A 22,185-nucleotide genomic window follows, 5' to 3' on the forward strand; every position below is an offset into this window, starting at 1 on the left:
AGGGTTCAGGTGATCTGGACACAGGAAGGCGAGGCCTTGTCCGTATGTTCAAAATAGGTTTTAATCATAAGCTTTATATACAAATTGCTGTACAGTCATCTTAATAAAGTGAAATAGTGAGTGAAAAGTACAAAACACAAAGCCCCCACGTTCCCCTTAGTGAAGTATCAAAGGATCACTCACAACCCAAAAGTCCAAAATTAGTGATAAGGTAAGTGGACAGTCTGTAAAACAGGCTAAGGCAAGTGCTGTAAACTGGCTATTAGAGGTGAGCAGGCTCTACTGCAGATCAGAAGCCTGAGTTCCTACTACCCAAACTGGTTCTGTGGAAGAGTTAAATGAAATGAATATCGATGGGCCAGAACCTTCTAGTAAACCTGGGAACTCATAAAAACAGTATATATTATGCTAAAAATAGTTTAGCAGTAGTGTAGCTCAGTCTCTCCCACCCCCAATTAAGTATTGACAATACACAAATTCTAAAACATGAAGCTGTTTAAAGCATTAATAAACTGTGAACATATTGCACTAGATAAGTGAACACTTCTGAGTTGCATTTCCCAGCACAAGCAGGATTAATCCCTGTGGTGCGCAAGGAGCAGGCTCTGCTGTTCCAAGCGACTCAGTCCTGGTGACCACACGTACTCCAAGCTCAGACCCACGTAGAGTTACTGGTCCCGAGATTCGTAGAGGAGCTTTGCAGCCTGCAGATCAGATAAGATCAACACAGTGAGACCTGCTTGGTCCTGTGCCTGGTGGAGCCAAGCCTGAGTGCATTTGAGGGGAGATGGCATGGGCACCCCAGCCGAGGGGGAACAGATTGTGGGAATGGGGGTCAAATGGCAGGACACAGCTTCCTCTGGGAAAGGCAAGCTTTTGCTCTAAGCCAAAGGGCCCAGCCTCCCTGGCCTGGGCTCAGGTACCTTGTGCATGGCCACTAGCCACGCCACCGCCTGCCTCCTGCCCACATTCGCGTCCTCCACCGCTGTCAGCTTCAGCTGGGTCACACCCTCCGTCCCCGGCACTGTATACTGCAGAAACATGCCTGTGGCCCGTGCGTTGCCTCCTGGAGGAGGGAGACGAGGTAAGACGGCCCAAAGGAGACCCTGAGTGCCCAGGTGGTCACCAGCCCCAAGGTGGTGGTGGCCAGGACACCTTCCTAACCTTGTGCTGCTCCCAAGAGTAGCCTGGCGGTGAGGACTGGTGCTCAGGAGCACCCAGGAAACACCATCTCAGGCCTCTGAAGGGAGACCCCAAGCTCACAGGGTAGGTGGGAGAGGGACGAAGACACTCAGCCGGGTGCCCCAGGGCTGGAGACAAACCACCAGAGCCGCATCACCACAAGAGGCCTCGTTCTCCGCTAATTGAGGCGCTGCTGTGCCCTGGGGCCTGTGGGGGTTCCTGCCTTCAGAGAACCCCCAGACCAGACTGGCTCCTGCAGAGATGCCCACCTGCACCCAGGGCTGGGGGAAAAGGAGAGGCCACCTCGAGAGTGCCCTGGCCACCGACAGGCCAAGCAGATGGTCAGGGCCACAGCTGGCCTCACACCCAGGAGTCGGAGGCCTCAGCCTCTGAGGAGCAGCACAGAGGGGACTGTCAGTACAAAGGCCCAGTGCCAGGGAAATGCCACCCCAGCCTGGTCACGGGCCATCTCCCCAGACCTAGGGGACCCAGGCTCCCCGTCTTTGGGCAGCAGTGACCAGCTGATCCAGTGACAATGACTCAATTCCAGCACTTGCTCCAACAATGAACCGCTCAAGAGAGCGACTCCTCAGGCAGGGCTGGAGTTGAAAGAGACCCATGGGATGCAGCCTCCCATGAATTTAATGACTTGGGAGGGAAGCCCCATCGTGAGCAATCGCTGACCTCTCGGGAGACCCCTCCATCAGACACACATCCCCCCATCAGCACCCAGGGCCGGCTCTTCTGCCGGTTGGTGGAGTGGGCGTCAAGGCTGCAGCTGCAAGCGCCGGAGGCCCCGGAACCACACTTTTCCTTTCTTCCCCTCCCCCCACCCCCGCCCCCGCGACACAGTTTTTGTTCTTGTTGCCCAGGCTGGAGTGCAGTGGCCCGATCTTGGCTCACCGCACCCTCCGCCTCCCGGGTTCAAGGGATTCTCCTGTCTCAGCCTCCTGAGTAGCTGGGACTACAGGCATGTGCCACCATGCCCAGCTTTTTTTTTTTTTTCTCTTTTTTGTAGTTTTAGGAGAGACAGGGTTTCTCCATGTTGGTCAGGCTGGTCTCGAACTCCCGATCTCAGGTGCCCAACTCGGCCTCCCAAAGTGCTAGGCTTATAGGTGTGAACCACCGTGCCTGGCTTTTTTTTTCTTTTTTTTTTTTTGGAGTCTCTGTCACCCAGGCTGGAGTGCAGTGGTGGGATCTCGGCTCACTGCAATCTCCGCCTCCTGGGTTCAAGCGATTCTCCTGCCTCAGCCTCCCCAGTAGCTGAGACTACAGGCGCCTGCCACCATGCCTGGCTAATTTTTATATTTTTAGTAGAGACAGGGTTTCACCATGTTGGCCAGGATGGTCTCGAACTCCTGACCTCAGGTGATCCACCCGCCTCAGCCTCCCAAAGTGCTGGGGTTACAGTCCCCCACCATGCCGGGCCTCTGGAACCACATTTTCATAAGCCCGGTTCTATGGTTAGGGCACACCCACCCAGCCCCTACACTGGGGAACCTTCCCTATCAGTGTAACGTCCTGCCTGGGCTCTAGAGCAGAGTGACCTGGCTCTGTCCACCGCCTGCGTTTGCTTGATAAGGCACCACTGGACCAGAGCCATGGCCGTCTGTCACCCTGTCTTCTGCAGCTGCCTCCACCTTACCACGGCACATGGGGCTGGCAAAGGTTTACTATCTGGCCGTGAAAGAATGAGTGTGTGGCCTGTCCTACAGGGCCCAGGCTGGCAGGCGGCCCCCTGGCTGCCTTCAGGTCAGGGGACTGTTACTACTGTCCCCGCCCCCACTGGAAGACGGTGCTGGGGTCTGAAGGGCTCTACTGAGACTGCACAGAGTGGGGCTCACTGCACCCCCCAAGCCATCACAAGGGGACACAGTGCCAGAAGCCCTGGGGAGGGTCAGCCCAGGAGAGCAGTCCCGGAGGCTCCATTGCCCCGGCCTCAGGAGCACTGGATGCCCCTAAGCACTGGCCTTCATCTGAGCCTCAGGCTCCCCAGGAGGAGGCAGGCAGAGAGGGGTGCTTGGGGTGACCCCCGCTTCTCCAGACCCTACCCTTCGCACCTGGGCGTCTATACCACGCAGCCTGCTCAAGGCAACCAGCTTGACACCATCCCGGCTCCAAACACGTCCCTGAGCTCAGGACAGAGGTGGCAAAACACTGGCCTGGGCATCTCACCTCATCATTCAGGAGGCTGACGAAGTGCCAGGAGAGTTAGGGGTCCCAGGAGGCCACATTGAGCTGGGGAGTGCCAGGCCTCAGTGGGAAGGGCAAAGTTGGGAGAGGCTCCCGAGGGCAGGTGAGCCCCTGTGAGCACCCATGCCCCCTGGCCTCAGCCAGTTCAGGGCTGGCAGGTACTGACAGAGAGCTGTCAACTGCTGGGTAACCCTCCCCCCGAGACAGAACTGAGAAAGTACATCTGCTGCGGTATCTTCATTTATGCTTTAGAAACCCACGTACCAGACCCAACATCTCTCTTAAGTCAACCAAAAGAAGTGAATCCAGGTTTCACAAAGAACCCTGGCACGGACCACCCCGTGGACAGAAGCCAGGTGGCGAGGGGAGGAACAGGCCCGCCGCATGCAGGGAGCCCCGGCAAGGAGGAAGAGGCTGACCTTCAGAGGCAGGCTGGCTTCCCAGGAGGCTGGTGTAAGCGTGAATGTCTTTTTCTATGGCAAGAAGGTGGGCAGGCAGTGGCGAGAAGGAGCACCCAAGAGCCGGTGAGAGAACGGAAAGAAAGCAACATGGGTTACGGCACGCGCATCTGTCAGCACAGTTTGCAGATAACAGGATGCGAGCTCCCCGTCAGCGGAGTTTAGTGGAGAGGCCCAGGCTGGGCCAAAGCTCACCAGGAAACGCACCAGGGGTTTGGTCTGCACAGACGCCTGCAGGAGGAGGGCTGAAGTGCTGGCTCCCGATGAGCCACCACTCAGACCTTTCTGGGGATCTCAGTTATTGCATTTGGGGCTTTATCCTTGGTTTGAGTCCAACAATAAACGGAATGATACATTACAGCATTTAGAGCAGAGGAAATCATTACGACATGCTGAGGCAAATTTCCCTTTGTTGTCTTACGGTTTAAGTCTCCACTCACCTGGCGAGTTCTAAAGCCACTGAGTAAATACACGCCCCCCAAAGAGGAAAGGCAGGCTGTCCTGGAGACCCAGCAGACCCCGTTCCTCAGGGTGGCTGCCTGATCCCAAAAGTGGACGCTCCTCTTGTCACCCATGCATGGCACCAAACCCTCCTGGCTTAGGAAAGGACGTGCTGGCATTTACCTCCAGGAGGGAAGCCTTCTGTGAGGAGCTGCACGGTGGAAATGTGCACAATTTCGATTTCATAGTGGCTGTCTCCATCCAGAAACAAGTATCTACATCAAATAAAAGTGTCCAAATCAGGTCACTCTCAGGCTCAGTGCCACCGAGGCTCCCGGTCTGTGACAATGCTGCCCCGTGCCAAGCAGGATCTGGCTCTTACCTCTGGTTATTGGAAAGACGACAAATCATAGTTTCGGGTTTCTCTGAGTTTCCAAACGTGACGAGGAAGGTGGCTCCTTGGGAACACAAAAGCAAATGTGAGAACAGGGTCTGCTTCTTTTCCACCTAACCCTTCCCACGAGTACCAGCAGGAGACGCACACACAGAGGACAGAGTGAAAACATCAAGAAACAAACCACAGCTTTGTTCTAAGGACCTCTTCAGCTGAGCAAAAAGGCAGTCATGGATCAAGGGTTTAAGAGGTAAACGAAAAGGTCTGCTCTAAACAGGTTCTGCTTGCTTACAAAGCTCCTAGAAATTTTTTTACATCCTTCAAAGGATGCAGGGAATCCATCACCAAGGTCCAGATCAAAGAACAATAAACCCCTCTGCTCGCAGGTCCTAAGAGCTGGCAGGACCAAGACAGCAGAAAGGAAGCACAACAAAGCCCACTGTCCAGCCAGGCACCATGCCCGTTTCACACAGGGCGGAGCTGTGGGCGGGAAGGCAGGTGGTCCCAGACCCCATGGCGGGCAAGCTGGGGACAGGAGGCTGGGACGGAGTGGCCAGAGGTGGGCGGGCAGTGGGGAGAAGGCGCTGCTCAGAGATTCCGGGGAGGCACAACATAAGCCCCCGGAGAACGCCCTTCTCCCACACCAGGTCCCCAGAGATGGCTCAAAACCGGGTCTGCATCGTGCTACCGGGCAAAGGTCTACGGACCCTCATCGAGGAGCCACGGTGGTCGCAAAGGCCCGAGCGCCGGCGCCGGGTTCCACCTGGGGGAGGTGCTGCCTGGGCCCAGGGCCTCCCCTCCCACCTGATGGACGTGCCCAGCGGAGTCAGCACCCACATTTTAGACGACATTCCAACTCTGAAGAGAAGGGAAGGCTCTATAACTGCTTCTAAACGAATCCAGAAGAAAACAGGGAAGGGAGGGAAGGCGAGAGAACGTCAAAGAGAAGCAGAACGCCCTGTGCACAGCCCACAGCATCGCCACAGACACGAGGAGCCGGCTGGCGGCGCGCGCAGGACTGCAGGACCCGCGTCCTTACCGCTCAGGAGCACTTTGAGCTGCTTGTCGTAGAACTCCGCCTCCTTGTGGGACACCAGGGCGCACTCCGCGCACTGCCGCACGGGGTCCACAAAGCACATGCGCCGCAGCGGCACCTTCTGGCTGCAGCACCTGTCGCAGAAGCACTTCCCGCAGCGGCGACAGTGGTGCTGGGCAGATGCGGGAGGATTGGCAGTGAGGAGGGGCAGGGGACAAGCAGCCCCGGGTGTGGACCCTGCTGGCCTGGCACTGCCCGGGCCGCGCCTAAACGCGAGGCCCCCCTGCTGGCCGCTGCACACGCGCACCTCCTGACGCCAGCCCCTGGGCTCCCCACCACACAGCAGGGCTTCGCCTCACCTGGGAAATGAGGCCCATTTTTCAAAATTGTGGATCAAAATGGCTGTTTTTCAGCTCTTTCTTTCAACTACCCAAGTCCCACTGCTTAGGACGCCCTCGGGCCTCGGGGCGCCATGAGCTGGGCACACATTAGGGGCAACACACTTAGCGAGGGCAAAGCAGGACAGGGCAGGGTAAGAGGTAGGTGCACAGGCCTCGCAAGCTGCATCCCCACCCCATGGCATCCAGCAGAATCAGCCCAGTCACTTTCCACTGAAACAGGGCACGGCTGACACTCAAAACGAGCCATAATGGCTGGGTGCAGTGGCTCACCCCTATAATCCCAGCACTTTGGGAGGCTGAGGTGGGAGGATCATCTGAGGTCAGGAGTTCTAGACCAGCCTAGCCAACATGGTGAAACTCCATCTCTACTAAAAATACAAAAATTAGCCGGGCATGGTGGTGGGTGCCTGTAATCCCAGCTACTCAGGAGGCTGAGGCAGGAGAATCCCTCGAACCCGAGAGGCAGAGGTTGCAGTGAGCCGAGATGGAGCCACTGCACTCCAGCCTGGGCAATAAGAGCAAAACTCCGCCTCAGAAAAAAAAACAAAAAACAAAAAACAAGCCACAAGATGACATCCGTCCCCTGCCAGAAGGGGCAGCTGTCCTGTTAGGGCCCCTCCCCTCTTCCCACCACCCCCACTCAGCAGCCTCAGCTCACCTTTCTGGTGAGAAAGTCAAACTTGGCGTCACACTGCATACATCTCCGACACTAGGAAAGAGACGACAAAGCGTTAAAACCCAGCTTAGTCACTCACCATGTCGCTGGGGCAGGACCCCGGGCTGCTGAGAAAGCTGGGCCCTGCTACCTCCCCCCACACCCAAGCGGCCTGAGGCAGGCAGGCTTGTGACGCAGGATGGTGGACTGGTCGCCTGTGCCCAGGCTCCAGAGCCAATGCAGTGGGGTGCAGGCTGCTCCGAGGCCTGCACCCAGCGTACCCATGGGGTCTGGGCCTGAGGTGGGCTTGGGGTTTGACTGTCTTGCAGCAGAACGTGCATCCCGGCATTTCAGGTCCCTCCACACTGGACCCAACAGCAGATCACCTTAGCAACACCTTTTTGGCCCTGGTCCTGTTACTGGAACCAAAGAGCAACGCTGTGAAGAGAATAGGAAACCCACAGCAGGAGCCAACCTAAACCCCTAAACCAGGGAAGGCTGTGCTAGCACCCACTTCACAAACGAGGCGGGCATGGGGACCTGCTGATTCTGGGGCTGGGCGCCAGCCGGCAAAAGTCCAGGTATCTGAGACATAAAGCGTATTATTCTGGTTCTTTACTTGGAGTCCTGGCGTGCGTGCCCTGACCCCCGCCTGTGAAGGAACCCCTGGAAGCAGCTGAAGCACACACAGGCTGGTGTGTGTCATGGGGACGCATGTCAGACCTGGAGACGCCCTGAAGATGCTTCCTCACCTGGAGGACCCAGGCGCAGAGAAGCTCCGAGACGCACAAGCCAGGGCTCACAAGGCTGGACTTTCTTGGCAAACACAGTTCTATGCACACAGAATGTACAAACGCAGACAGAAACAGGAAGGTGACTGGCCTCAGGGCCCACCAGGAATTCTGACCACACAAGACCTGGGAACTGGGCAGGTGGCCATGGGGCTCACTTTCCCCAAGGGGTCACAGCAGGCCTGAAGCCCCATGGCAAGGTGGTGCTGTCCTGGCACTGGGGATGCCCTCTGGGAAGACGTCCTCCTCTGCCTCACCACAGCAGCCAGGAGGCAACCATCCTGAGGGCGGGGCTATTTCTGCTGAGTTGGAATCACATCTGAAGTTTCTTCAGCTGCCTCACTAGAGCCTCAGAATTACCCTTGAAATTATCTAAGGGGCTGGGCACGGTGGCTCATGTCTGTAATCCCAGCACCTTGAGAGGATGAGGTGGGCGGATCACCTGAGCCCAGGAGACCAGCCTGGGCAACATGGTGAGACCCCATCACTACCAAAAGAAAAAAACAAAATTACTGGTGTGGTGGTGCACACCTGCAGTCCCAGCCACTTGGGAGGCTGAGGTGGGAGGATCACTTGAGCCCAGGAGGCAGAGGTTGCAGTGAGCTGTAATCACGCCACTGAACTCCAGCCTGGGTTATAGAATGAGAGCCTATTCCAGGAAAAAAAAAAAAAAAAAAAAAAATTGTCTAACGGCTGTTCAGGGGGCCTCATTTCATGTTTAACACCCAGAGTCCCAGAGTGATGGCCGGGTGCCACTGAAATCCAGGGGACCACAGACCCTGTGGCCATCTGCTGGGCGTTGTTAGGTCACTGTGGCCATAAGGAAATAAAGAAGTATATTCTCTTTACGAAGCTGTGGCAGCCACACCAAGAGCGGCTGTGCCCAGGAGGGAGAGAGGAGGCGCGGTGGCCCGGCCCAGCTGTGTGGTGCCTGGTGCACACCGGCAGGGCTTGGTCAAGGCTAGAGGAGAAGGTGCCTTCTTCATGAATTGTTTCAAACAAACGCACACCGCCTGGGCCTATGGGCCGCGGGGTGGCCAGAGCCTTTCATATGTGGGGAACAGGTTAAGTATGACGCCTCAACACAGGAGAGCAGGGCAACCCGGAAGATGCCAGATGGCAAAGAAGCCCACTGTGAAAAGAGCCCTCTGCAGCCTGCGCACCTCAGATGCTTGGTCGGTCTAAGAGTGAAGGTGGAATTGAAATCAATCACTTAGAAATAAAACAGATTTAAGATGCTCCCTGAATTTCCACTGCTTCACTTGACTAGACAAAAAAATTGTCACCAAAGCGCAGGGTACGTTTACCAAGCACCCAGAGACACACATGTGGTGGTCTATGCTGAAGCCCCCAACTGACGCTGCGCTCTGAGCCCCTGCCAGGAGGCCCTCACTGAAGAGGCCACAAGCCCGAGGCCACACCCCACTGTGGGCAGCCATGGCCACCCGGCCAGCTCCTTAGAAGAACCAGCCAGGCCTCAAGCTCCCGTGAGGGCTGCAGAGACCTCAGGACTGGCCACAGCCCAGCTTCTTGCAGCAGCCCCAGATGGAGCACGGCCCAGTGAGGTGCCTGCTTTTGAGGGGCCCAGGTCCCAGCTGTGCCTGCCGTCTCCACTTAGAACAGCAAGCCAGATGCATTTACCACTTGCAGGGGGTTCCTAGCTCGAACCTCCTCATGACCACGGGACGAAGTCACCGTGAACACGCTCACCCTCGGCACCAAAGGCACGGAACTCCCAAACCTCAGCTGGGAAGGCTCCGTCCTGGCCTGGCTGCCTCCTGCTCACTCCAGATGGCAGGGGGGCCCTGACACCGGCATGAGCGCAGCATGAGGATGCCGCCATCACCGCCGGCTCCCCCGCTCTAACAGCAGGGACTCCAATCCAAGGGGAAGACATTCAGACCTGCTCTGAAGGAAATCTGTGCCACTGTGCATTCTTTTTTCTTTTTTTTTTTTTTGAGACGGAGTCTTGCTCAGTCGCCCAGGCTGGAGTGCGGTGGCGAGATCGGCTCACTGCAAGCTCCGCCTCCCGGGTTCACGCCATTCTCCTGTCTCAGCCTCCCGAGTAGCTGGGACTACAGGCGCCGCCACTATGCCCAGCTAATTTTTTTGTATTTTTAGTAGAGACAGGGTTTCACCGGGTTAGCCAGGATGGTCTCGATCTCCTGACCTCGTGATCCGCCCGTCTCGGCCTCCCAAAGTGCTGGGATTACAGGCGTGAGCCACCGCGCCCGGCCACCGTGCATTCTTTTAACAGAGTAAAGGACACTTTTGCCATGAAAATGGTGGTCCGCGGATTCGGTGAGCCGGTACAGCCTTTTTCAAAGCTGGGCCTCGGTGCTGCCCACCCACTCCCCAACAGGCCCTTCAGCAGCACATGGGGGCTGTGGGACCCAGGACGCCTCGCCTCCCTCAGCTTCATGAGAACAAGACCCTCGTGCTCTGGGGCCCTTGGTAAGGATGAAACAAGAAGGTCCCAGCGAGGCTGCCGCCTAGTGTGACAAGCACACCCCACTTTGGTCCTCGCTGTCAGAGACCTAGGTGGCGGGTGGTGAACTAGAAACAGGTGTGGGTTAAATGAACCAGCGACCGAATGGTGTGACTCAAAGGGGTCCTCTTGGGAGAGGTGGAGGGTCTTTTTGCTTCTGATGATTAAGGACTCGGATGAATATTGACCAAGAATCATCCACATTCAAAGCACAATAATACTCAAAAGAGATGTAAGAGAAGACCTTCGCTCCATGAAGTCCCCTTTTCCCTTCCGGGGGAAGGAGGGGCCCCTAAACGAGACCAGGAATTACCTGGCGAGCAGAAACTGAGGGCCTGAAGTCTCAAAAAGGAGGCAGACTGGAGGTGGCCACAGCATTACCAAGCCACACACGAGTTCAAACGTCTTATCTAACGTGAGAGCCGCCCCAGAGCTCCATCAAGGACAGACGGGCTGTGCTGGCACCGACAAGCAGCTGACAGGGCTCGGCCCCTCGGTAGGAAAGCTGCTCCCACACGCATGGCACTGTTCCAGCCCCAACTCCGGGCCGGCAAACACGGCTGCGGCTGATTCCACAACAAGGCAGGCAAGGCCTGTGGGGTCACCAGGGCCGAGCACCTTCTGAAACACAGGCCCCTGGGTCTGAGCCGCGGTGGGGACCTGGTGGCCGCCCAATCCTCCAGCGCCTCTGACATGGCTGCACAGCCTCCCTGGGGTCTGGGGGCCCAGCCATGGATCCTCCACCACCCTGCCCTGATCCTCTCCCTCACAGGCGTGGGGACTCTCCCCTGCCCTGCACCCCTCCTCTGGGAAGTCCAGCCCCTTCTCTGAGCCCCAGAAGATGTCAGTGCGGAGGAGTTGCTCCGATGTGGTGCCGTCACAGCCGCCACCCTCACCGTGTCCCCGCCACCCTGCGCTCTGCAAAGGTAGGGCCTCCCTCCAGCCTGCAGGACCCACACACGCAGCACAAGAAGCCTGCAGCCCCTCCACAGGGGGCTCAGAGATAGTCCACATTGGGTGCCAAGTGCCCACTGTGCTTAGTTGGCAAAACAGAGTCTGGTGGTCCTGGGACTCTGCAGATGCTTCTGGAAGGAGTCCTCTGGGGTCCACAGCCACATGTGTGGGAGCCTCACTGGGGGAGGACAGAGGTCCCGGTTGTGGCGCACATCAGGGGCCCTTCAGACGCCATTCTGCAGCAAGGACTGGCCCCTCGTGACCCACACGAGGGCCTCATCCCTGCCGAGTTCCATGTCGCCACTGCCCCAACTCAGGCAGGTCCTGAGCTTTATGAGATCCCACGACCAGCCTTTTTCTGTTTCCCTTTGCTTTTAAGCTGCTTCCTGGACTTGGAAACCAGGTCTGGCCCGCCCCAGCCTTCTGGAAGCATCTACAAAGTCCAGCTCGCAGCTCTGCCAGGGGCTCCCTGCCCACAGGCTGTGGGCATGGTCTGACTGTTCCCCGCCCTCACTGTGCTGCGGCCCAGCCCTGCCATTGCCCTCGAATGGGCCTGTTGGTTCCGGAATGCTCTGCCCGCTGTGCGGTGGCACAGTCCCTGCCTCTGTGTGGTGGTCCCTTCCCTGACCCCAGACGTCCACTAGCCACAGAATCCACTAGAATCTGCTAGAGAAAGCTTCACGGGGGTTTTAACTCTGAGCTTAAGCAAACACAAAGCCACGTTATCACCAGGTTCCAGTGAGAATAACTGTTGACGGTCTCTCCGTGGTGACCCTGGCCCACAGTGCCCAACAGGAGGGGGTGTCCTCTCAATATTCTCAGCAAATGGTGCTGACGGAGGACTGCTTTTCACATTTACTGTGTAGTCTGTGTTTGGGCAAGTTGAAAGGCCAATTTCTAAATGTAAGACCACACTGCTGGAGCAGTGGCTCACGCCTGTAATCCCAGCACTTTGGGAGGCTGAGGCAGGAGGATCACTTGAGCCCAGGAGTTTAAGACTAGCCTGGGCAACACAGCGAGACCCTGTCTCTAGGAACATTTTTTTTTTAAATGAGCCAGGCGTGGTGTTGCACACCTGTAGTCCCAGCTACTTGGGAGGCAGAGCTGGGAGGATGGCTTCAGCCCAGGAGGTCAAGGCTGCAGTGAGCCATGTTCATATCACTGCACTCCAGCCTGGGAAGCAGAGTGAGACCCTGTCTCAAAAAAAAAAAAAAAAAAAAAAAAAAAGACAGACCACACCTAGGATGTGCTCCCTTAAAAATATAAGTGATCCAGAAGTTTATTACTCTAAATAACCAATGAGCTTAGATGTATAAATTTTTAAATAAGGTAATTTCCTATTGATTATATTAGTGAAAGAAATTTTAAAAATTATCAATAGAGCAATTTAATATGAAATAAAGCAGTGGATGAAGACATAAGGTAAAACTACTGCCAAATGCCTACCCCGTCATAAGCACGCTCCACAAAGGAAGCACAGGCACAGCAAGCCGGGCACCAGACCAGGCTCCCACCAGCGCCTCCTTTAATTGGACCCAGCAGCTCTGATGTTCAGTGAAACAGCTATTTTAGGAGCTAGGGAGAATACACCAAAGCCCAGAAATGAAGCGTGATTCATCCGTTTCCACCGTAGGTGGCCGGCGGTGTCTGGAATGCCAGCCTCTGAGTCTGTGTCACATCCCAGGTACACATGTGTCACCACCAGGGTGGGCTGGGGCAGACTTTCAAACCAGCACATTCGCCGGGGAAACCAAAACCTCCAAGAACAACCCAATAAAGCAGGCCTCAAGACGTTTAGTGAGGAAAATGAATAAATAAATAATAAAGGTGTTTAGTGAGGGCCACGAGGCCAGAGGTGCAGCCTGTGACAAACACACAGAGACAAAAAGGGAGAGTGAGGCAGGGTCAGCTCGGGCAGTGACCCTAATAACACCCATCTGCTGCCCGACCCTCTGGCCCAAGCCAACCAGAAAAGCCCGCTAAGGACAGACACTGCCCCCCGGGCTGGACGGCGGGGCCCAAGTGCTCTCCAGGAGCCCTCTGTGCCCTGTGCAGTGGCATCACAGAGGCAGCCTCCGCCCAGGCCTCTCTGGGGCGGGCACTCACTTCCACAGGAGGCCTCCACGGCCACCTTGCAGGGCCCAGCACAGGCTGGGTGGGTAGCTGAATGGACACAGAAGGAGCTATCTCAAGGGAAGTGGGGCTAAGAGGGAGTGAGGACCAGGGCAGGCGCATGTAGACGGCTCCCAGTGAAATTTCGGAACACACTTCCCCTGGCTACCTACAGGAGTCAGAGCCCTCGGCGCTTGTCCACTCCTTGCTAGTCCAGTAAACCAACAACTGACTCACACCCACCCTGCCAGATGACATGCTCAGAGGTGGTCAAGGCAGATGCCATAAACTAAGCTTCCCAGTGGGTAAGCAAGCAAAGAAAGAAGAAACCAGGCCAGGCGTGGTGGCCACACCTGTAATCCCGGCACTTCGGGAGGCCAAGGTGGGAGGACTGCTTGAGCTCAGGAGTTTCAGACCAGCCTGAGCAACATAGCATGACCCTGTCTCTACAAAATAAAACTTAAAAGTTAGCTGGGTGTGGTGGCGGGTGCCTATGGTTCCAGCTACTCGGGAGGCTGAGGCAGGAGAATCGCTTGAACCCGGGAGGCGATGGTTGAAGTGAGCCGAGATCACGCCATTGCACTCCAGCCTGGGCGACGGTGAGACTCCGTCTCAAACAAAACAAAAAAGAGAAATCATGAAACCCATCGTTCCTCCACGGTGGGAGCAGACACCAGCACAGAGCTCCTCAGAGACCTGCAGGTCGAGACCTGCTCCCCCACTCTAATGCAACAGCAACAGCCCCTCGAGGGTCACAGGGCAGCTGCTCAGAACCAGCACCCAGCCCACCTGCCAAGAGTGGGGTTTGACAGCACGCAAGAAACCAAAAGTGCCTCCACCCTCAATGTCAATATCATCTGTAAGCATAGTTTAGGGAGTTTAAATGGATGTTCAAAAAAAGTTACCATAAAAAGAACCAAATTTCAGGACATATGCCTGCCCTCCCTTTGAGGCTGGGGTGACAAAGGACAGTCAGGCCCCATCACGCACTGAGCTCCCACACTACAGTGAGAAGTGTCACCCACTGGCTGGTGGGGCTCCCAAAGTCAACTAATTCTCAGCCCCCCAAGAACTCGTCAATCAGAAAACAACTTAAATACATGTATCAATGCACCTTTAGTGAAAGACAATCATGTTTACATGGTAGAGCGTAACTCCTACAAACAGAAAAGGAGCCCATGTCAAAGATTTAACTCATTAGTTAATGAGAGAACCAATAAGATTAAAAACCCAGTTCCAAGGAGGACCCAAAGAGCAGACATGGATACAGGCCATGAGGAAGGAAGACAGGAGTTGTAAACTGGCTCGTCTCACAGGGACCCCGCGGTGGGGTGAGAGAGGATGTCAACTTCACCTCTGAGGGACAAAATCTACTTGCATCTCAGGGACTAGAAACATGTGCGTTACTATCAGTTTTCTAGAATTTCAAGCTGTCAGACAGTTTGAAGATGGTGACAGGTGCAGACACGGTGATCACATCCCGGGAGCGCTACGCTAAAGGCGGCCTGGCCTCCCACAGGATGCCCGGGAATCCTTTTTCGTGGCTTCAAAGCCTCAGTTTTACCTAACATCAGTAAAAGCTCTCCAGCCTGGGTGACACAGCAACATCCTGCCTCAAACAAGAAAAAGATCTTAGCCAGCCACAGGGACCCTTGAGAAGCTCGCCGGTGTCCCTGGCAGTATCTCACGAGGCTGCTGGTTCCCAAACACCTGAGGAGGCTCTGGCAGCCCCTGGCACCTCACAAGGGTGAGCCTTACCCAAGCGCTGAGATCCTGGAAAGCAATTGTGAAACCCCCCACCCTGCAGTGTGCTGGGAGAGCCTTCCGCCGAGAACCACCCTCCCCATACGAGCCAGAGATCACAAATGTCCCCATGTCCCCCTTGTTTACCTACAACAAGGCCCTCTAAATTCCCTTTCTCTGCCCCAGAAAACACTGGCCAGAAATTCTCCTCATGATCAACTGGAACACAATTCCCTTATCTGGACCTTTTTTTTTTTTTTTTTTGAGACAGTGTCTTGCTGTGTCGCCCAGGCTGAAGTGCAGTGGCACTATCTTGGCTCACTGCAACCGCCTCTTCCCGGTTCAAGTGATTCTCCTGCTTCAGCCTCCCGAGTAGCTGGGATACAGGCACACACCACCACACCGGACTACTTTTTGTATTTTTATTTTTATTTATTTATTTTTTTTGAGACAGAGTCTCGCTTGGTCACCCAGGCTGGAGTGCAGCGGCACAATCTCAGCTTACTACAACCTCTGCTTCCTGGGTTCAAGTGATTCTCCTGCTTCAGTCTCCCGAGTAGCTGGGATACAGGCACACACCACCACACCGGACTACTTTTTGTATTTTTATTTTTATTTATTTATTTTTTTTGAGACAGTCTCGCTTGGTCACTCAGGCTGGAGTGCAGCGGCACAATCTCAGCTTACTGCAACCTCTTTCCTGGGTTCAAGTGATTCTCCTGCTTCAGCCTCCCGAGTAGCTGGAATTATAGGCACACACCATCACGCCCATCTAATTTTTATATTCTGGCCTCAGCTCTCTGATCTGCTGGAGGTCCTGACCCTCCACTGGCCCATCCCACCTCCCCAGCTTGATTCTTTCTAGCCTTGGCCACTCCTTCCTGCAAAAGAAAAGCCCTGTCCGGCCTGGCCTGTGAGACCCTCACAGAACTCAGGGTCCCCTGTTCTCCCTGCTGCACAGCCCCAGAGGCCTCTAGCGACAGTCCTCACTTCAGATCTCTCCTCATCCGAGTCCAGGCTCGTGATCAGACACGCACATGCTCTCTCCTCCCTGGTTCTGAATCTAGAGTATCCATCAAGGTGTCGACCTGCCAGCATGGAGCTGCGGTCACTGCTTCTGCCAGCGCCACGGATGGGAGGTGGGAGGGGTGCACAGCGGCAACGATTTTAAGGATAAAACTCAGGATCTTAGCTGCTTATGACAAGCCCAGATGGCTGCACGCCCGGACCGCCCACCCCCAAGCCCACTGCCTTGCGTCAGTGTCGGATATTTGATGGCAGAGTCAGACAAGCCCCAGAGATCATCTGAGGCTTCCTTCACACCCCCAAAGCACCTCTATCCAAACTGGTGTCGCACGAAGCTTTACACACCGCCTCTGCCTCCCCTGCCCCACAGGTTCTTGAGGAGGCACAGACTGGAGAAATGATTCTCAACTGGTTCTGCATCAGAGCTCCTTGAGAATCTGAGAGCTGCAGGCCACCTCTCTGAGAAAGGCACACATTCCCCAGGGGGGTTTGCAGCATTTTAAAGGGATAACCCTCATGGGCCCAAACTGATAAACCAGCCCAGGTCAGGCACCTGGTATTCCAGAGCTGAGCAATGGGCTGGACTCAGACTCCCCTGGCTAAGGACACAGCCGGAATGAAAATGGATCAACACGTTTACAGATATGACGATGATGCCAATCGGCACACGGCCACCAAGCCAAGGACAATGTTACCCACCTGCCAAGTTCTACCAAATTCTCTCCCCGTGACGAACCACCACAAATAAACCTATTTCCCACAACAAGTTATCTGCACATTTGAGTCACCTCCTGACAATCACCTTAGCAGCCCCAAGCACACAGCCAGCACAGCGTGGCTCAGTGTCCCCTTCAGCACCGCCACATGCCTGCCAGGCGACTGTTACAGTAGTGTCCCCTCGAGCTATTGCAACTAAAGCTGGACTTTATTCCAAATCTTCCAGCCCTCACTGCCCCGTTCTAAGTTCCTCCAGAACACTGTCTTTGGTCACTTCTGGCCTGTAAGACCATGCTCCAATAAAATTCACAACACAAAACTCAAAGACAAAGTCCATCTTCACTAGAATGGTTTCTCTGTCCCCCAAGCCCGCCCAATGCTAGGACCTTTTTCAGCTGCTCAGATCCCAATTAATCATCCAAACATGGTGGGGGGCAATGGAGAGGCATCCTGCCACCACCTCAACATGGGAAGGAATCTTCTTTTCCACGAGGGGTACCACCTTGACTCAAGTGTTTCAACTCCACTTGGTCGGAAGTCACCGCGGGACTTCCACAGTGCCTCAGCAGAGGTCACAAAGAAAGGTGGGGGAAAATGCTAAACGATTCAGCTGATACCAAAAGGGCTCTGGAAGAGAGAATGAAGGAGGGGAACACAGTGGTTAACTAAAAAACAGAACTGTACGATCAGTGCATGTGTACAGCAGGGAGAAAGAAATTGTGCTTTGCTGGAAACTTCTGCCTCGTCTCGGCCACACTTTCTCACGTGCTCCATATGGTTCATACAGATGTGGAGTATTTCTGTGCTATTAAGAGTTCATTACACCATAAATACATACAATTTTCACTTGTCAACTTAAAAGTAAAATTTTAAAAAGATGTCATAGGCGGATGATTAGGGGGAAAGTGTCTAAAAAGACTCCTTAGGGTGGCGATACTGGGGAGAGAGGTGAGCAGCACTGGTCTCAACTCTTCAGGACACGCTTGCATACACTGTAGATGCTGAGACACTTCCCGAGTCACTCGAATTCCGTCCTGTCCCCGAGGCTCTGTGGCCTCCCACCCCCCCACCAGGCCTCCGACCAAGCTTCAATGAACGCAGTCAATTAGTGCTACTTTGACTTCTTGAACCTAGTTCCAACGTCTGCTTAGTTCTCTCACTGAGGGAATTAAACGAATCTGTAACATGTGTTAAGCATGAAAGTCATATTACAAAAATTATCTTTCTCCCCCAATTTTTTTTTATCGTGGTTAAAATCCACAGAACAGAAACTGGACACACCTGTTAGCGCACAGGCAGTGGGATTAAATGCACTCAGGGCCTTCCTAGCTGGCCAATGGGCTGGTGTGAGGCAAAGGCACCTCCGATCAGGTCACAGGGAACCCCGCGGGAGGCCCAGGGGACCGCCTGGCTCAGGGACCCCCCACCCCCGCTCCAATTGCTGCAGGAGTGGCCTGGGCAACTCCCGCCGTGTCTAGGCCTAAGGGAAACGCGTGCAGATCTGCGGTCTCCTTCAAACTGTCCAGTGGGCGACTGCGATCTCGCTTCCGAGGTGGAGGGTGGTGTAGACGAAAGGGAAGTGGGGGCAGCCAGGCCCGCAGAGTGGGTCCTGGCCCTCCTCCCGGCCCGGCTTCTGAGCAGGAGATGGCTTCGGAACCCGCCACCCGCCCGAGGCACCGACGCCTCCCCCGATTCCCGGGCGGGACCCCTGCGGGGCCCCCGGCTCCAGCGCTTCGGCGGACAGCACGCACCCTCCCTGCCAAGCCTGCGAGGAACACGCGCCGCCTTCCACTTTCTCGGGAGCGAGCCCCGGCTCTCCGGACGCAGTCCACACGCGCCAGCCCAGCACGAACCGGCCTCGGGCAGGGCCGCACCCACGCCCGGGGCCAGCCCGCGCCCCGCACCCCGCCTCCCGGCGCCCGCCCTGGGCAGGTGCAGGGCCTCCTGCCCTCCCGGGACCCCCGCACCTGGACCCCGCACCTGGACTCCGCGCGCCTCCCGCCCTCCCCGCGGACGCAGGCGCCTGAGGCGGCGGCCCGGGGACGCGGCCAACCTGGGGGAGAGTGGGGCGGGGGCCGGCTGGGGAAGGGGCCGCCCGGAGGCGGAGGGGGCGCCGCAGGAGCCCGGAAGCCCGCTGGCTGGGCCGGGGCGGCGGGGCGGGTCGGAGGCGCGGGCCAGGGCGACGACCACCCACCTCCTTGTCCGGGACCCACTGCGGCTCCTCCAGGCCGAACGGGCTTCCGAAGGCGCGGTGCTCGGGCACCATGCGCAGGCCGCTAGGGGAGCGCACCAGCTTCTTGGCGTCGCGGCGCGCGGACACCTCGGAAGACATGACGCCGCCTCAGTCTCTCGGCCCGCGGCCCCGCACCCGGCCCCTAGCCCAGCCCGGGGCACCGCCCGCCCCGCCCCGGTCCGCGCGCGGCTGACAGCACCGGCGTCCAATCGCCAAGCCCGCCACGGAACGCGGACTAATCGGAGCTCGAACTCCGCCCCATCGCGGCCCTCTCCAATCCGCGTAAGGGCACCGCCCCTGCCCCCCTGTGGTCAGTCACCAATCGGCGGCGAGGGCTGGCCCGGATGCGCTCCGCCCTTCCCAGAAAGATTGAGACTTTGGATTGGTTGGTTCGTCAGCCACGTCGGCGTCGTTTCGCCTCTGATTGGTGTAGCCCTATCAGGGCGCTCGGCGCCTATTGGAGGAAGCCGAGAGGGGCAGGACGGCGCGAAGAGGACTGCAGAGCCAGCGGTAGGTGAGACCCGCGGAACCCGGCTGCGGTGCCAGGCGGCGGCGGGGTCGGAGGTCGTGGGCGGCCGCGGACGTGAGGGGTGTGGCAGGGTCGAGGGGCAGGGGCGGGGGCGGCCGCGGGTCTCCATTGCCCGAGCCGGTGGGAGCAGGATGGCCTGGGGCTGCAGCTCTCACCCTGGGTGCCCCGCCACAGCTCGGGTCGCGTTCAGGCGCCTTCCCGGGGCAGGGCCGCGTGCGCTCAGAGCAGGGAAGGCGGGCTCCGGGGGCCCCGGTGTGCGCGGGCAGGTGTCTGCTCAGGGGAGGCCGAGGTGGGCCCGCGACTGCGCCCCCGGCGCTTCGATGCCTTCGTTCGTCCGCCTGGGACTGCACTGGCCTGGCATCGAAGTGGGAGAGATCTGAACAGTTATTTTAATGCTTTGATTTGGAAAGAAAATTTTTAGGCCGGGCGTGGTGGCTCACGCCTGTAATCCCAGCACTTTGGGAGGCTGAGGCGGGTGAATCAGGAGGTCAGGAGTTCAAGACCAGCCTGGCCAACATGGTGAAACCCCGTCTCTACTAAAAATACAAAAAATTAGCTGGCCGTGATGGCACGTACCTGTAATCCCAGCTGCTTGGGAGACTGAGACAGGAGAATTGCTTGAACCGGGACCCGGGAGGCGGAGGTTGCAGTGAGCCAAGACCACATTACTGCACTCCAGCCTGGTCTACAGAGACCCGTTCTCAAAAAGCCAAAAAAAAAAAGAAAAAAAGAAAATGTTTATTCATCCTGCCTTTAATTCCTCATTACAAGGCATGAATTTTTATTGTTTTTTTTTAAATAGTCTCGCTGTGTCGCCCGGGCTGGAGTGCAGTGGCGCCATCACGGCTCAGTGCAGCCTCCACCTCCCGGGCTCTCAAGTAGCTGGGACCGCAAGCACCACCACGGCACCCGGCTGTTTTTCTTTTTCTTTCTCTCTCTTTTTTTTTTTTTTTTTTTTTTTTTTTTTTTGGTAGAGAATAGGTCTTACTGTGTTGCCCAGGTTGGTCTTGAACTCCCGGGCTCAAGTGACCCACCGCGTTGAAGCCTGTGAGGTGGGGGTCCGTGTGGCTGGCTCTGCCCTCTCCTGTGGGCATTGGCGCTGCAGGGGTCCTTGTGTGTGGAGGAAATAAGGAGAGGACCAAAGTATGATTCCACGAATCACACGGTTTATTGTCAAAGAGAATTTGTTCTTGGGTTCACAGTGCTCAGAGGAGAAGAGAGGGGAGGAGGTGAAGACGCCTGGCGGGGAAGCAGGGCCTCCATGGATGGGGTGCATTTGCCGCAGGGAGGCGAGTGCCAGAATGGCCAAAGTCGTTGCTCCGGGGATGGAGCAGGCCCCTGGAAAGTGAGATCTGGTTAGAGTTCGCAGTGTGCCTTAATAGCAGTGGAGAGTGTGAGAGCGGGAGCTCTCTGAGAGGCTGGGACCAAGGACCAGCTCCCAGGCCAGCAGAGTATAGCTTGTCTCAAAGCATCTGCCCAACCTTCAAGTTGATTTGTATTTTTGCAGCCCAGCAATCAAGGTCAGTAACTCACAGAGCTAGGCGAGGCCACATCTCCTTTGGCAGTGTAGTGCCTTCCCTGGAGGTGGCATTCCTTTTTGATTTGCCTTCTGTGCCGGGGAACTTCACTTTCTCACTCTGGCCAGCCAGCAGTTTGGAGCTGGTTTCAGCACCCCACCGCCCTGCCTTGGCCTGCACCCTGCCCCCCAGGGTGGCTTCTCGCCAGTTCCTGTCAGGCCTGCCTGGGCAACCAGGCCTGGGCACCTCCCTGTCCCTTGCTCAGAAAATCCACAGGCTGTGGGGCCCCGGGAGCCTGGTGCGCGGGCAGGAAACGAATCCTGGAGCACCAGCTTCCCTGCCCTGCCCGCCTCACGGGGTGCCTGGGGGCGTGCCTCAGCCTGCGGCTCCTGCAGTCTGTTTTCCACGCCTGGCCCTGAGCAGGCTGAGCATGGGCATGGAGTGACCAGCTTAATCGCATCCAGGCCAGTGCCACATTCTGTGTGGTCCAAGGGAAAGCCTTCTCCAAGTCCGTGGCCTGCCCTTTCCTCTGCTGGGTTACTGCCAAGGGCACTGGGCCTCACTGCAGGACATGGCCCTCGAGGCTGCTGCCTTCTGGTTTCCTGGTGCCCTGGACACTCTTGGTCTCCCCATTTGGGAAGCCGACAAAGGATGTAGAGTGGCCTGTTGGAAAGGCCTTATGTGATCCTGGGCTGAGTCCCTGAGCAGCCCGCCGAGGCCGGAGGGGAGAAGAGCTGAGCTTCTCCCTCTCTGGGCCGGGCTCGGGCTGTGGAAGGGCTGCCAGCTCCCTTCCTGGGAGAGGCTGGGTGGGGTCCACAGTGGTCGTCCTGGAAGGAAGCTGTCTTCTGCTGTTGGCTGCTGAGACAGCTGGAGGCCACCGATGTTCAGGTTCCCTGAGCACTCTGCCAATCCCAGACCCACCTTCCCACTCTTTCCAGAATCCCCAGGGAGACACTTAAAGGAAATTGAACTGCAGAGTGCAAGAGATGCTTCAGTCAAGTCAGCCAGGAACGCGTGGGTCATCCCTGAGCCCCAGAGCGGTGAGTCGGGGGGGGCCCTCACCTGCCGCAGGAGGATGGCCTTATTTCTAGCACTTCCCACAGGGAGTGAATGTGGTGGGTTTGGGGGATTTTTCAAATGCATCAGTGTCTGGAATGGGTTCTAAGCTGCTAAATCATTCTAATTCTTAGAGGTAAATTACAGACATGTTGCCCCAGATAGAGCTCGACAGCTTTCCCTGTACAGTGAAGTATCTTCCACCCGCAGTGACAGAGCCCGGATGACACGGACACGGTGGCTGCTGTCACTTCCGCGG

At 56.6% G+C, this 22,185-nt stretch overlaps 2 protein-coding genes and 1 pseudogene across 4 annotated transcripts in view; 1 reads left to right on the forward strand and 2 right to left on the reverse strand.

Annotated features, from left to right (window-relative positions):
* Window positions 1-43: 43 nt before the first annotated feature.
* ZFYVE21 (zinc finger FYVE-type containing 21) lies at window positions 44-18,995 on the reverse strand. Of its 2 annotated transcripts, XM_050798441.1 has the most exons (8): window positions 18,786-18,995; window positions 6,764-6,814; window positions 5,708-5,876; window positions 4,657-4,732; window positions 4,458-4,549; window positions 3,795-3,848; window positions 924-1,066; window positions 44-704 (listed from the first exon to the last, which is right to left on the reverse strand). In XM_050798441.1, the coding sequence occupies exons 1-8, from the start codon at window positions 18,921-18,923 to the stop codon at window positions 669-671; spliced, it is 759 nt and encodes a 252-aa protein (XP_050654398.1). In that variant the 5' UTR covers window positions 18,924-18,995; the 3' UTR covers window positions 44-668. The 2 variants fall into 2 exon arrangements, with proteins under 2 accessions (XP_050654398.1, XP_050654399.1); XM_050798442.1 differs by lacking the exon at window positions 3,795-3,848.
* CKB (creatine kinase B) overlaps window positions 9,351-22,185 on the forward strand; it is a 202,401-nt gene continuing 189,566 nt past the window's right edge. The window contains exon 1 of the mRNA XM_050798425.1: window positions 9,351-9,354. The gene's annotated coding sequence lies outside the window, so the exon portion shown is untranslated. The remainder of the gene's footprint in view (window positions 9,355-22,185) is intronic.
* Window positions 20,498-22,141, reverse strand: LOC126959433 (uncharacterized; annotated as a pseudogene). Its single transcript, XR_007727531.1, has one exon. The product of XR_007727531.1 is annotated as an uncharacterized LOC126959433 (transcript).

This window comes from Macaca thibetana, chromosome 7 (genome assembly GCF_024542745.1).
Source record: "Macaca thibetana thibetana isolate TM-01 chromosome 7, ASM2454274v1, whole genome shotgun sequence".
NCBI classification, from domain to species: Eukaryota; Metazoa; Chordata; class Mammalia; order Primates; family Cercopithecidae; genus Macaca; species Macaca thibetana.